Raw genomic sequence first — 16,056 nt, 5'->3', positions numbered from 1 at the left:
CTTCGCTTCCCCATAGTCTTCTGTTAAGTTTCTCAAGATCCACATATAAGTGAAGCATATATCTGCCCTTCTCTGAGTGACTTATTTCACTCAGCATAATTTTAAAAAAAAACCTTTTTTTATTGTAACCCTTGTATACTACAATATGCTTTTGTTAAAATCAGACATTAAACTCAGATAACAGACAAAAGTGTAGAAATTTTAAGAATTAAACTGATGAGAGTTACATTTAGCCATAAACTATTCGTTTATTGTCATGTCTGAGAATTTTTCTTGTATGTAAATGATGATTAAAATAGTCTCAGAAGAACAGAAACTAGGCACAATGAATTACATGATATCTGCTGAGGTGCCTTCCCTTGTGGACTCCAATTTGGATATTCTGTCAATAAAGCACAACAGTTAAAAGCTCCATTTAGTTTCAAGGGGAGGAAGTAATTGAATCAATATTGAAATAGTTTGATACGTACTTTCAGGCTTATCAAGTTCTTTATTACCTAAGATAGAAAAATATTAGAGAATTAAAGACATTCACTTGCTTTTCTGGCCTTTTAAATAAGATGATAAACTTAGGAAACTTAGTTTAGCTTTAAACTTAGTTTAACTTAAGAAAATGAAAGCTTCCTCCCCCAATCCCACAGTGGTTAAAAATCTATATGGTATCCCTGCCAGCAGTCATGTCAACAGATATTTCTAGAGCAGCTCTCATGTTGAAGGCAAAAAAGCCTAAACTCAACAAAACTATATAAAGGAGTTAACTTTACTTGTGGCACTCTGCCATGTCCTTTATTCCCTGAAAAAGAATGTAATTCTTTCATGTTGACTTTTTAGTACCCAGAACCCTCCATCAAATATTTCATTCCTTTCTGGTGTGGCTCTTGTTCCAAAATTTGCTCTATGCCTTTCCATCATCATTTTTTCTTTTCCCTGTCTTTAACAAGATCCTGCATTTTTTAGGAATTCATTTGTTTATTTTTTATTCATTCATTCACTTTTTCAGTGTCTACTATGTATCGAACATAATTATAGGCTTTGGGTATAAATAGTTATCAGGAAAAAATAAAGTTTCCTTACAGAAAAGGAAGGGGAGAAAAATCTATCATCAATTTTAAAATAAATAAATAAAAATGAATAAAATTTATCATTGCAGAGAGTGATTAGTGCTTTGAAAAACACAAACTAGGTCAAATGATAGAAAATAATGAGGCCTTAACTATAATAGTAGCCAAAGTTTATTGAGAACTTCTTTAACTTGGGGACAAATCACTCACCTTCTGAGTTAAGCCATCTGACTCTAAGACCTATACATTTAGCCCTTATGCTATATCTCCTCCCGTCTCTCAAAAAGGAAGTCAGCAAAACTAAAAATTGAGTTTATATAAACACTGATCAACATAAAAGAGAAAAGGCACAAATCAAAAATCATAGGCTTTAAACAAGTGGAAACCAGAGCAAAGATGTTAATTCTTTCCCAATTTATCTATAGATTCAGTGTAATTCCAACCAAAATTTCAAGGTCTTCTGTGGAGTTGATAAGGTTATCCTAACATTAATTTGCAAGAGCAGAGGTCCAAGAAGAGCCAAGTAATTTCTGAATAATTTAGAAAAGAAACAAGTTGGGAAAACACCTCCTACCAGACAGCAAATATTAACATAGACTTTGAAGCTGTGTGGTGCTCTCTTGGAGACCCATTGTTAATAACTGCTGGAATCTTGGGATGTAGAAATGTATGACAGACAAAAGTCCTTATTAAGCACAACTAGAAAATCCAGATAAAGTACAACAAAAAAGTGTTTAAGAGCCTCAGAGATTTCCTAAAGCAACAAAGACTGGAGGGTCAAGATTTTAGAGCTGTAGATCCACGGAGAGATGGGCTGGTGTTATGAAAGCTGTTTTTTTCTCTGGAGCCATTTGTTCATTTGGGGCACAGGTATAGGGCTAAAAATCTGGGCTTTGCCCAGGCAGAGGTTGATGTTTGGGAATTAGAACCAGCAGAACTTTTGTTAGTCTTGTAAGACTAGGGAGAGAAAATTGGAGAATTGAGTAGTTCAAGATCCAGGTGAAAGGTAAAGGTGGAGGAGAGGAAATGAGCCAAAGAGATGGCCATTTTGTATTCAAACTATTTGTTTAATTTGGAAGCTATGAGGGGCAGGAGGCTAAAATCCTAGGGTGAAATTTTCTGGAAAGCAAAGCAGATTTTTCAGTAATTTCAGAGTGCTAAAGCAATAAGCATTGGAATTCAGAACCCATTAGGAAAAGGCAACATTGAACACACCAGTGTCTCAGTGGAAAGTCCTAGAAGTCTACACCCTTAGAACAGGGTCAAACAGTGGAAAGCCCTAGAAGTCTACACCTTTAGAACAGGGCCAAACCCTTGCATGAATTCTAAGCCAGCGTTGACTAAGTTGTGTTCGGATTAAGATGAACAACCCCGACTCTTTCTGTTCAGCAGAGGAAAAGGAGAACTCTACATTTTTGTTTTACACGTGTTGTTAGATGTTTAAAAGAAACTTAATAGGCGTACACCAAGTGTTTTTGTAATGTACTGCTGTGAAGCAAAATTCCCGAATTAAAGAGCTTAAAACAATAACAATTTGTTATTATTTCTTACAATTATCTGGATTGGCTGGCTCTGGCAGGCAATTATTCTGCTCCATATAATGTCATCGGGACTCAAAGACATAGCTGCCTATAGCTGGAGTGCAACCGGGGTTGAAACAGAAAGATGACCTGTCCTCTTCCAAGGCTTTTCTCAGTGTGACCTCTCCAGAGGAGAGGATGAATTTCTGGAAATGCTGGGAGCTTCCATCAGAACAAAAACCTAAGTTGCCAAGTCTCCTCTAAAGGGTAGGCCCAGAACTGGCACAACATGAAGGCCTTATTCAAGGGGAGGAGAAATAGTCTCCACTTTTTTGGGAGGAGTGGCATATGTATAAGGAGGGGAGGAATCATTATTGGCCATCTTTAAAGACAATTCACCACACCAACAAACAGAGCATATTACCAAAACCAAGAGAAAACAAAACAATCTTGGAACTAGAAGCAGAACCACAGGTGATCCAGATGCTGGAGATTTCAGAAAGAGGATGGAGTATTTGCGGGTGGTGTTCATGGAGCTTAGTGTGTCAAAGGGAGGATAACAAAAAAATGGTAGGGGAGAAAAGGAAGAGCCAGAACGATCATGCCTGGGCTTGTTGACCTTGGAAGACAGTCATATTTTTCTCTAATTGGAGTAAGAAGAAATTGAGGAATTTTAAGAAAAGTGATTTGATCTTGATTTTCTGTAAAACAATTTGGAGAAGAAGAGAAGTGGGAAACTACTAGTTCAGGTGAGAAATAACAGTGGCCTAGATACTGGACAGGAAGGAGAAGTAAAAAAAAAAAAAAAAGAGAGAAAGTGCCAAATTATGGAAAGAGTCCAAATGTCCATCTACTGATGAATGGATAAAGAAGATATGGTATATGTGTGTATATATATATATACATATATATATATATATACACACACACACACACACACACACACAGACACACATATATATGTATATATGTATATGTATACGTATGTATACGTATATACATATATATACACACATATATATATTTATATACACATATATAATGGAATATTACTCGGGGATCAAAAAGAATGAAATCTTGGCATTTGCAACAACATGGATGGAACTGGAATGTATTATGCTAAGTGAAAAAAGTCAGAGAAAGGTAAATATATGATTTCACTCATATGTGGAACTTAAGAAACAAAACAGTGGCACATAGGGGAAGGGAAGGGAAAATAAAATAAAAACAGAGAGGGAGGCAAATCATGAGAGACTATTAAATACAGAGAACAAACTGAGGCTTGCTGGTCGGGTGTTGAGTGGGAGGTGGGATAAATGGGTGACGGGCATTGAGGAGGGCACTTGTTGGGCAGAACACTGGGTGTTAAATATGTAACGGATGAATCACTAAATACTACTCCTGAAACCATTATTACACAATATGTTAGCTAACTTGAATTTAAATGAAATTTGAAAAAGAAGACTGTATCATTGTTATTTTTATGCCCTTTTAATTAAAAAATATTAATTTTCAAATAGGAGATATATAATCAGTTTATGTTTTAAACTGCTTTGAATGAAATTTAAAATTGGAGGGGCCATACTTCCAACTCATTGTTTAACTGATGTATAATATGATATGGAAGCATGCGTACCTCATAAATGGAAAGATTGATATATTATTACAAAGTGAACAGATGTAGATCACCATAGCATAGGTGTAGAAAGTCATTCTTGCATCCTCTTCTACTCAACTAACTCCTCTTTCCTCTCTAAAGGTAACCATATCCTGACTCCAAATGCCAAAGGTAGGTTAGTTTGGCTGATTTTTGAACTTTATATAAATGAATCATTTAATATGCATTCTTTTTGTGTCTTCTTTTGTGGCACCAAATCTTCTCTTCCTACTCCTCTCCTTCCTAATCCCCCTCCTCCTCAAATTTTCAGGTCATCTCTCTTCCCCTGTTTCACTCAAAATTCTTTTTCAATCCAGAATATAGGCACTTATCCTTAAAAAAATCTCTGTTGTGAGAACCAAAAGGCTGATAATGGAAGAGAAACATAGTAGCTTTAAATCGCAATTCATTTGGGCATTGGTTAATGCATTACTTCTGAATGAGCCACTATTTTAACAATAACTAATAAAAGGAGGTGATTAGAAGCAAATACAAATATACCTCAACAAATAGTTATTTTGAGTATAGTAGCAAACTGGATCATACTTATATCGTACTCCTTTCTGTCCTTTAGCTTGAAAGGAAAAATAATCAGTGAAGAAAGGAGGGATCATCTGAATTTAAATATGATAATTAGTTCATGGGACGCCTGGGCGGCTCACTAGGTTGAGCTTCTGACTTCAGCTCAGGTCATGATCTCACAGCTAGTGGTTTCAAAGTCCCGCATCGGGCTCTGTGCTGACAGCTCAGAGCCTGGAGCCTGCTTTGGATTCTGTGTCTCCCTCTCTCTCTGACCCTCCCCCACTCATGCTCTGTCTCTCTCTCTCTCTCACTCTCTCTCTCAAAAATAAACATTAAAAAAATTTAAACATAATTTATGACGAATGATTTATATCATCATATAGCAGCAATCAAATCTTGTCAATAATTCTATATACACTTGAGGATCCAAATTTTAAAATACAATTAATTCATGGAAACTTTGCTCTCAGAATAAAATGAATTTTTTTTTTCTTTTTTGCTTACGGCAGAGCTTGTTTTCACAGGTTTCTTCTTTTGCACACAAAGAGCAGGATACTCCTTTAGTGTAAGGGGGCCTATTTGGAAAATTTCCTCTGTAAAAAAAGAATCATTGGTTAGCCAAAGGGCTATTAATTTCTCTCAATTTGTGCATGAATTTATGCACGTTGTTTTGGTCACTCACTCATGAATGTTTAAAAGGAAAAATAACAATTTTTGTCCCAAGTTTATGCTCCTTTATTTTGTAAAATGAAACCATTAGAACTGTTCTTTACAGATGTCCCTAATCCACACAACAGTTATATTCTTGAATATTCTATAGAATACAAATTAGGTGTGAATCCAATATAATTATGCATGGGAGAGCCACAAAGTTTTTGTAGTAAACACTGTGATTATCTCTTGATTTTATAAATGGAATAAATACAATTTAAATTGCAAGTGGAAACATGCTTTATATACAATACACTGGTTCTTACGTAGTTCAGTTTGATGAGGTACCAAAAAGATTTGCAACTATTATGCCTGCTTTTCAGTAAGGTAAATTGTTACATTTAAGAAACCTCTTCTCCACCCCACACCCATCTCTGTATCTGTGGAAGACTTTGAAAAGTTATTACGTACCTAGAGTACCCAAAGAAAAACATTAATAACATGAGTAGTAGTATTCCATTAAAGAATATGCTGCAATTTATTTATTCATCTGTTGTTGGCCATTTGGGTTATTACAGATTTTGACTATTACAAATAAAGTTACTGTGCACACTTTGAACATTCTTCTACAAGTCTTTATGTGGACCTACATTTCCTTGGATAAATACCTAGAAGTGAAATGAATAGATCATGTGCTAGGTGCATATTTAACTTTTTATGTAACTACCACACAGGTTTTACAAAGTAGTTTTAACACTGTATATTTTTACCAGCAGTCTTGAGAATTCTAATTGCTTTACTTCCTTGTCTGGATTTGGATTGGCCAGTCCTTAGCCATTCTAATTGTGTAGTGGTATTCATTGTAGTTTTAATGTGTGTTTCCCTAATGATTAATGATGTTGAGAATTTTTTCTTGTGCTTATTTGTCATCTGCATTTCTTCCCTGTTAATCTTTTGTCCATTTAAAAAAAATTAAGTTTTAAGTTTTCCTAATATTGAATTGTGAGAGTTCATTGCATATTCTCAATATAAGACCTTCATTATAGATGCTTTACAAACATTTTCTCCCTGAGGCATGTTTTTTCATTTTCTTACCAGTGTCTTTGAATAACATTAATTTTAAATGTTAATTAAACCCAACTTATCAATTTGTTCTTTTATGGATCATGGTTTTGATGTAATAGCTAAAAAAATTGGGGGCTATCTTAAGGTCACAAAGGCTTCATCTGTGTTTTCTTTCAACAGTTTTGGGTTGGAACATTTAGGTCTATGATCCGTTTTGAGTTCATTATTATAGGTTGTGTGTTGTGTAGATCTAAGTTTATTTTTGTTTTTTATATATGGATGATAAACTGTTCCAGAACCATTTGTTTAAAAATCTTTTTTACATTGCATTGTCTTTGTGCATTTTTGGAAAATTAGTTGAACTTATGTGAACAACCATGTATGGGGTTTATTTCTGAACTCTACATTCTGTTCCACTGATCTATTTAATTTTACATTAATATCACAATGTTGTGATTATTCTAGCTTTAATAATTCTGGAAAACATAATGTTAGCTCTATAATTTTTTTTCAGCATTGATTTGGCTATTCTAAGTCCTTTTCGTTTCCATAAGAATTTTATGATCAGTCTGTCAATTTCTACAATAAAAATCTGGAATTGTTATTGGGATTGTACTGAATTTATAGGTCAATTCAGTGAAAATCGCATCTTAACAATATTGAGTCTTTTAATCCATTAATAAGGTATAATCTCTCCCATTGTTTCTTCGTTAATTTCTGTCATGAATATATTTTTTTAAATGTTTATTTAGTAATTTTGAGAGAGAGCACATGCACATTGCACAACCAGGGGAGTGGGAAGAGAGAATTACAAGCAGGCTCTGTGCTCTCAGTGCAAAGCCCAGTGGGGGGGCCAAGCCCACGAATGGTGAGATCATGACCTGAGCTGAAATCAAGTGGGACACTTAACCAACTGAGCCACCCAGATACCCCTGTCATGAATATTGTGTAGTTTTCAGTGTATAGGTCTTTTGTATCTTCTGCCAGATTTATCCCTAGATAATTTATATTTTTGATGCAGTTATAAATGGTAGTTATTTTAATTCAATTTATGATTGTTTATTGCTAGTATATGGACATGTAATTGAGTTTTTGTATATTGATCTTATATCCTGAAAAATTGCTAAATTTACTTAATAGTTTTAGAAGAATTTTCATAGATTCCATTAGATTTTTTTTATATAGACCTATAGACCAGAAGTCAGCAAAGTATGACACATAGGCCAAATCTGGCCTGCTTTTGTGTAGTCCGCAAGCAAAGAATTGTTTTTTTTTTTTTAATTCTTAATGGACTTTTTAAAACAAAATAAAAACAAGATGAAGGTAACAGAATGTATATGGCATGCAAAGCCTAGCATATTTACTCTTTGGTACTTTGTGGAAAAGTGTTTTACTATTGGTATAATATTATATATAGGTTTTTCACAGATGCCCTTTATCAGGTTTAGGAAGTTCCCTTCTGTTTCCAGCTTGCTGAGAGCTTTTATCAGGAATGAATGTTTGGCTTTTTCTCAATCTGTTGAGATGATCATGTGATCTTTATTTTTAGGTTGATTTCTATGGTGAATTACAGTGATGGATGTATTTAGAATGCTACATCACCCCTATATTCCTGGAATAAATTCTATTTGGACAAGGTGTATTATGCTTTTACTATATTGTTGGATTCAAATGCTAAATTTTGTTTATAATTTTGTACCTATGTTCATAAGAGATACTGCTCTGTGGTTTTTCTTGATTTCATTTATCCTTTGCAGTTTGTGTTCCTGGAGGAACTTTTCCATTTCATTCAGGTTGCTTCTTGATTAACCCCACTGTCATTTTGAAACGACCTTCTTTATTTCTGGTATTATTCTTTGCTCTATAATCCACATTATCTGTTATTAGTATAGATGCTGCTGCTTTCTTTTACCTAATGTTAGCATAGTAAACCTTTTTCCATTCTTGTACTTTTAATCTATTTTTGTTTGTTTTTTTGATTTATTTTAATTGTATTTATGTATGTATGTATATATTTATTTATTTAAATTCCAGGTATAGTCAACATGCAGGGTTATATTAATTTCAGATGTATAATATAGTGATTCAATAATTCTATACATTACTCAGTGTTCATCATGAAAAGTGTACTCTTTTAATTCCTTCCTATTCCCATTCTGCCACCTACTTCCCCTCTGGTAACCATTAGTATGTTCTCTGTTGTTAAGAATCTGTTTTTTTGGTTTGTCCCTTTTTTTCTTTGTTTTCTTTCTTAGATTCCATAAATGTGAAATAATATGATATTTTTCTTTCTCTGGATGACTTATTTCACTTAGCATTATACTGTCTAAATCCATCCATGTTCTTGCAAGTGGCAAGATTTTATTCTTTTTTATGGCTTAGTAATATTCCATTATATACATATGGCTTCTTTATCCATTCATCAATTGATGGACAGCTGGGTTGCTTCCATGATTTCGCTATTGTAAATAATGCTGCAATAAACATAAGGGTATATATATATTTTTGAATTACTGTTTACATGTTCTTTGGATAAATACCCAGTAGTGGAATTACTGGATCCTATGGTAATTCTGTTTTCCACAGTAGCTATAGCAGTTTGCATTCTCACCAACAGTGCATGAGGGTTCCTTTTTCTTCACATCCTCACCAATACTCGTTGTTTCATTAGTTTGTTATATTAGCCATTCTGACAGGTGTGAGGTGATACCTCATTGTGGTTTTGATTTGCATTTCCCTGATGATAAGTGATGTTGAGCATCTTTTCATATGTCTGTTGGACATGTATATGTCTTCTTTGGAGAAATGTCTATTCATGTCTTTGACCCATTTTTATTTTTGTTAATGTTTATTTATTTTTGATAAGAGGGTGCATGCAAATGCACACACAAGCAGGGGAGGGGCAGAGGGTAGGGGGACAGTGGATCTGAAGTGGGCTCTGTGCTGACAGCAGAGAGCCTGATATGGGGCTAGAACTCTAGAACTCACAAACTATGAGATTATGACCTGACCTGAAGTTGGATGCTTAATTTACTGAGCCACTCAGGTGCCCCTGTTTGACCCACTTTTAATTGGATTATTTGTTTTTGTGTGTGTGTTGACTTGTATAAGTTCTGTATACATTTTGGATACTAATCCTTTATCAGATATGTCATTTCCAAATATCTTTCTCCCATTCAGTAAGTTGTCTTTTAGTTTTGTTGATTATTTCCTTAAGTGAGCTGAAGCTTTTTATTTTGATATAGTTCCAATAGTTTATTTTTACTTTTGTTTCCCTTGCCTTGGGAGACATATCTAGAAAAATGTTGCTATGACCAATGTCAGAAAAATTACTGCCTGTGTTCTCTTACAGGATTTTAATGGTTTCATGTCTCACATTTAGGTCCTTAATCCATTTTAAGTTTATTTTTGTATATGGTGCAAGAAAGTGGTCCAGTGTATATATATATATATTTTTTTTTTTTTGCATGTAGCTGTCCAGCTTTCTCAGCACCATTTGTTGAAGGGACTGTCTTTTTTCCATTGCATATTCTTGTCTTCTTTGTCAAAGATTAATCGACCGTATAATCATGGGTTTCTTTTGGGGCTCCCTATTCTCTTCTATTGATCTTTGTGTCTGTTTTTGTGTCAGTACCATGCTGTTTTGATTATTATAGGTTTGTAGTAGATCTTGAAATCTAGGATTGTGATACTTCCATTTTTATTCTTTTTCAAGATTGCTTTGACTATTTGATATCTTCTGTGGTTCTGTACAAACTTTAGCATTATTTGTTCTACTTTTGTGAAAAATGCTATTGGTATTTTGATAAGGATTGCATTAAACCTATAGATGCTTTGGGTAGTATAGACATTTTTAACAATACTTGTTCTTCCAATTCATGAGCATGGAATATCTTTCCATTTACTTCTGTTGTCTTCGATTTCTTTCATCAATGTTTTATAGTCTTTCACCTCCTTGGTTAAATTTATTCCTAGATATTTCATTATTTTTGGTGAAACTGAAAATTGGATTGTTTTCTTAATCTCTCTTTCTGCTACTTTATTATTAGTGTATAGGAATGCAATGAATTTCTCTACACTGATTTTGTATCCTGCAACCTTACTGAATTCATTTATCAGTTCTAGTAGTTTTTTTGGTGGAGTTTAGGGTTTTTTATATATAATATCATGACATATGCAAATAATTAAAGTTTTACTTCTTCCTTACCAATTTGGATGCTTTTATTTCTTTTTCTTCCTGGTTGCTGTGTCTATGTTGAATAAAAGTGGTGAGAGTGGACATTGTCTTGTTTCTGATCTTAGGGGGAAAACTCTCTGTTTTTTACCATTGAGTATGATATTAGCTGTGGGTTTTTCATATATGGCCTTTGTTATGTTGGCATCTGTTCCCTCTAAACCTACTTTGTTGAGGGTTTTTTATCATGAATGGATGTTGTACTTTGTCAAAAGTTTTTTCTGCATCTATTGAAATGATCATATGTTTTTCATCCTTTCTCTTATTGATGTGATATATCATGTTATTTGATTTGTGAATATTGAACCACCTTTGCATCCCAGGAATATATCTCACTTGATCATGGTGAATGATTTTTAAATGTATTGTTGGGTTTGGTTTGCTAATATTTTGTTGAGAATTTTTGCATCTGTGTTCATCAGAGATATTGTCCTACAGTACTCTTTTTTTGTGATGTCGTTATCTGGTTTTTCTATCAAGGTAATAGCCTCATTGAATGAATTTTAAAATTTTCCTTTTTCTATTTTTTGGAATAGTTTGAGAAGACAAAGAATTACTTCTTTAAATGTTTTGTAGAATTCACCTGTGAAGTCATCTGGTTCTGAACTTTTGTTTTTTGGGGAGCTTTTTGATTACTGATTCAATTTCATTGCTGATAATCAATCTGATCAAATTTTCTATTTCTTCCTGATTCAGTTTTTGTAGGTTATATGTTTCTAGGAATTTATTCATTTATTCTAGGTTGTCTAATTTGTTTGTATATAATTTTTCATAATATCCTCTTAGAATTTTTTATATTTCTATGGTATCATTTGTTATTTATTCTCTTTCATTTATGATTTTATTTGAGTACTGCCTCTTTTTTTTTTTTTTTCAATGAGTCCAACTAAAGGTTTATCTATTTTGGTTATCTTTTCAAAGAACCAGATTCTAGTTTCATAGATTTGTTCTATTGTGTGTCTTTCTTTCTTTCATTCTTTTTTTCTTTCTTTCCTTTTTTTTAGTTTCTATTTTGTGTATTTCTGCTCTAATATTTATTATATCTTTGCTTCTGATGTTTTGGGGTTTTTTCTTCTTCTTTTTTAAATGTTTATTTATTTATTTTGAGAGAGAAAGAGAGAGTGTGAGTAGGGTAGGGGCAGAGAGAGAGGGAGAGAGTCCCAAGCAGGCTCCAAACTCAGCACAGAGCCTGATGCGGGGCTTAATCACACAACCCTGGAATCATGACCTGAGAGAAATTATGAATCAGATGCTTAACCAACTGAGCTACCCATGTGCCCCTGTTTCTTTTCTTTTTGAGCTCCTTTAAGTAAAGGTTAGGTTATTTATTTGAGATTTTTCTTGCTTCTTGCAGTAGGTTTGTATTATTATAAATGTCTCTCTTAGAGCAGCTTTTGCTGCATCCCAAAGGTTTTGGACTGTTGTGTTTTCATTTTCATTTGTCTCCGTGTATTTTTTGTATTTCCCCTTTGATTTCTTATTTGACTCATTTGATGTTTAGTAGGATATTATTTAACCTCTGTATATTTATGTTCTTTACAGACTTTTTCTTATGGTTGATTTCTTGTTATTTCTGTCTTTATATTTAAAGTGTGCTTTCATAGGGGTGCCTGGCTGTGTCAGTCAGTGGAGCATGTAACGCTAGATCTCAGGGTTCTGAGTTAGAACCCCACATTGGGTGTAAAGATTACTTAAAAGTAAAATCTTAAAAGAAATAAAATGTGCTCCTGCAGGCAGAATATAATTGGTTCTTGACTTCTTTTTTTTTTTCTTTTTTTTTTTTTTTTAAATTTTTTTTTTCCAACGTTTATTTATTTTTGGGACAGAGAGAGACAGAGCATGAACGGGGGAAGGGCAGAGAGAGAGGGAGACACAGAATCGGAAACAGGCTCCAGGCTCTGAGCCATCAGGCCAGAGCCCGACGCGGGGCTCGAACTCACGGACTGCAAGATCGTGACCTGGCTGAAGTCAGACGCTTAACCGACTGCGCCACCCAGGCGCCCCTTGACTTCTTATCCAATCTTGCAATCTCCTCCTTTTGCTTTGGGTATACCATTTACATTTGATGTGATTATTGATTCAAGTTAGGTTGAGGCTATCATTTTATTTATTCTGTTTGTCTCATCTGTTTGTTGTTCCCTTTTCCTCTTTTTCTGCCTTTCTTTGTATTAATTGAATATTTTGAAATCTAATTTTACATGCTTTGCTGGTGTCTTTGCTATAGCTGTTTGTTTTATTATTTAAGTAGTTACTTTAGGGTTTATAATATGTATCTTCTACTTAACACAGTCAAGTTAAATTATTGCACTTAATGTACAGTAGAAGAACCTTAATGTACTTCCATTTTTCTCTTTTAACCTTTGTGCTACAGTTCTCACATATTTTAATTTTGTGTAGTTACAACTCTCACAATATACTGCTGTTATCTTTAATTAAATAATTATATTTGAAAGAGAGTTAAATAATAAGAAAAACATCCTATATATTACCCATGTGGTTACCATTTCCAATGGTTTGTTAATTTTGAAAGATTTTCAAAAGACATAAAATTTTCAGTGGACAGTTTTTTTTTTCTTCCAGTATTTAAAGATATTGCTGTTCAGTCTCTGACATTATTTCCACTGAAAAATCTATCATCCTTATCTTTTCCTCTATGTAACATGCCTTAATTGTCTGGTTGCTTTTAAAATGTTCTCTTATTAGTGGTTTTGAAATTTTTTATTTTAAGGTGAGTTGGTATAGCTTTCTTTCTGCAGATTTGGGATTTGTTAGCCTTCTTGGGTCAGTGAGTTTATAATTTTCCTTAAGCTTGGAAAGTTTGGGGCCATATTTCTTCAAATATTTTTCTGTCCCTGTGTCTTTCAGGAAACCATTTCTCCCTAAACTTATCTCACAGATAACTGATGCTCTTTTTATCCTTTTTGGATTCTTTTTTTCTCTGTGTATTCTATTTTGAATGGTAATAAATAAGCATTCAGTAGTTCTGCAATTTCTCTGGTATTTATAAAAATTGTACTCTGCCCCAAGTTTTAAGGGTGTGTATTTGTCATTCTTGTTTTTATTTTTAACTGAGAGAGAACCATAGAAAATACAAAGAGATGTACACATTTTGTACCTCTCCATAGCAATTTTTGCACATATCAGATTGTTTTTGCAAATTATATATATTTATTCTTTGCCTGCATTTTCATTTTTTTGTACATTTTGTTTTTAAAATTTTGTTTGTTAAAAGAGTTGAACTACTAACTGATTTTTATCTTCTTTCATGTTTCTATGTATTGGGATAAGAGTTCCAGAATGTCATTGTTTGGGATTCCCCTTAGGCTAATGTTCTATTTCCATTTAGATATAAAGTTATCAGCAAGGCAATTAAAAATTATGATATTCTTTTCCTAGAAAACTATGCTTTTCACTGTCATTCTCAATCATTTACTCATCCCAAGTATGTGACACTAGATAAGCCTCTGCCACCCTATTTTGTGTTCCAAATATTTAGATATTACTGTGACAATGTATTTTGTTATCTTTTTTTTTTAACTATAAAGTTTCCATAATGTTCACTCTCAAGTTTAATTATTTCATGACAGGTATAATTTTTTTACATAAGGTAATATTCTCTCACCACTTTCTATTTTAATGTATTTCTTTTGAGTAGTGTTATAGAGAGAGACTTCACTTATCAATTTTAGTATATGTGCTGCCGAAGCGAGCACGAGACTTCACTTATCAAAAATATACTTGTCTCTTTAGTATAAGGTTCTATTTTGGAAACAATTCTTAACACGTATTTTAATTTAAAATATTTTGAATAGCAAAATAACTTACGCAGGTCCATAGTTGCATACATATATGGCAGTTTCATGGTTCCCAAGTGTAGGACACATTGTAATTGCACAACCGACTTTATATGAATTGGCCCAAACTACCTATAAGGGAAGGAATTTTAAAATAAAATATGTAAAACAACTTTATGGAAACAATGCACAATGAGAACAGGTCTAATCTTTATCATGCTATCAAAAATGAACGCACGCTATTTATTGTGGTTTTTTTTCCTTAATTTTTACTATTAAACAACTATTTTGTTAAGTCTGCTTTCCTGAGGGCTAACTAGTTTTTCCTCACTGTTAATTCTCATAAATCAAAAGGAGAATATAACATAAACAGTTATATTTTTTAGATGACTTATGAAATATATTAAAATTTTCTCCATGGGCATATCATACAAATGATATTAAAATCATAATATAAGGGAAAGCAATAATGAAATTTTCTTTCTTTTTATCAGAAATATTCTACTTCATTTGTGATCACATTTCAAATTTTGTGGTCTTAACCATATTCTTACCTTTGTTAAGTCACAAGAGACAGACAGGGATAGAGATTAAGGACATAATGAGTTTACTGAAGAAAGATGCCTGACACAGATATGGTGAATCTTTATTTTTGTCTAGTTGCAAAGAATAGCAAAGTTATTCAAAAAGAAGAAGACTCCTATGGAAAACCAGACATGGGGAGAGAGAGAGAAAAAAAGTGAAGCAGATTACTATTTCTTTGTGACAATGATAGAAGGGAATTTTTCTCTATTTCCTGAATGAATTAAGAGAGAATACTGATTTCCTCCATTTGAAAAGCAAAATCCTCCAAGGAAAGTTAAAATAGATTTTGACAACATAAATGAATTTTCTGAATTCATTTATTTTATAATTCGGTTAACAAAATTTATTAACATATTTTATAAACTGATGTGTTAGTCACTATTTCCCATGGCGTAGGTGTAGTCAGAATCAACAGTTTTGCAAAATATATTTTAATGCCTCTTTGGTTGCCTGAGAAAAAGCAAAGGGTAATAAAAAGGACAGTGAACTGAGAATTAAGAAATGAGTTTTGGGGCACCTGGGTGGCGCAGTCGGTTAAGCGTCCAACTTCAGCCAGGTCATGATCTCGCGGTCTGTGAGTTCGAGCCCCGCGTCAGGCTCTGGGCTGATGGCTCGGAGCCTGGAGCCTGTTTCTGATTCTGTGTCTCCCTCTCTCTCTGCCCCTCCCCCGTTCATGCTCTGTCTCTCTCTGTCCCAAAAATAAATAAATGTTGAAAAAAAAAATTAAAAAAAAAAAAAGAAATGAGTTTTGCTTCTAACCATGTCTGTGGCTTTAGAGACTGACAGATAAATTCTGACAGATAAATTCTAGTTTCCTACTTAATAAAATGAAATTAAGCTAGATCCAAAAGAGATCCTTTTCCTTTTGAATGTTTCAAAAAGTTAATAAGCTATACAACTGCAAGCATGTATATATTTTAGGAACCACGTCTAAAAATTTGGTTCATGAATAAATGACAACTTCATA

The 16,056-nt window shown here is 33.4% G+C and overlaps 1 protein-coding gene across 1 annotated transcript in view; it reads right to left on the bottom strand.

Annotated features, from left to right (window-relative positions):
- Positions 1 to 228: 228 nt before the first annotated feature.
- Positions 229 to 16,056, bottom strand: part of GLIPR1L1 (GLIPR1 like 1) — a 35,729-nt gene continuing 19,901 nt past the window's right edge. The window contains 4 exon segments of the mRNA XM_047865847.1: positions 229 to 382; positions 471 to 497; positions 5,265 to 5,353; positions 14,536 to 14,636. Coding sequence (XP_047721803.1) covers positions 291 to 382; positions 471 to 497; positions 5,265 to 5,353; positions 14,536 to 14,636 — 309 coding nt within the window. The 3' untranslated portion in view covers positions 229 to 290.

This window comes from Prionailurus viverrinus, chromosome B4 (assembly GCF_022837055.1).
Source record: "Prionailurus viverrinus isolate Anna chromosome B4, UM_Priviv_1.0, whole genome shotgun sequence".
Classification (NCBI taxonomy): domain Eukaryota; kingdom Metazoa; phylum Chordata; class Mammalia; order Carnivora; family Felidae; genus Prionailurus; species Prionailurus viverrinus.
The sequence above is the reverse complement of the archived record's forward strand: the minus strand, read 5'-3'. Positions and strand labels throughout refer to the sequence as shown.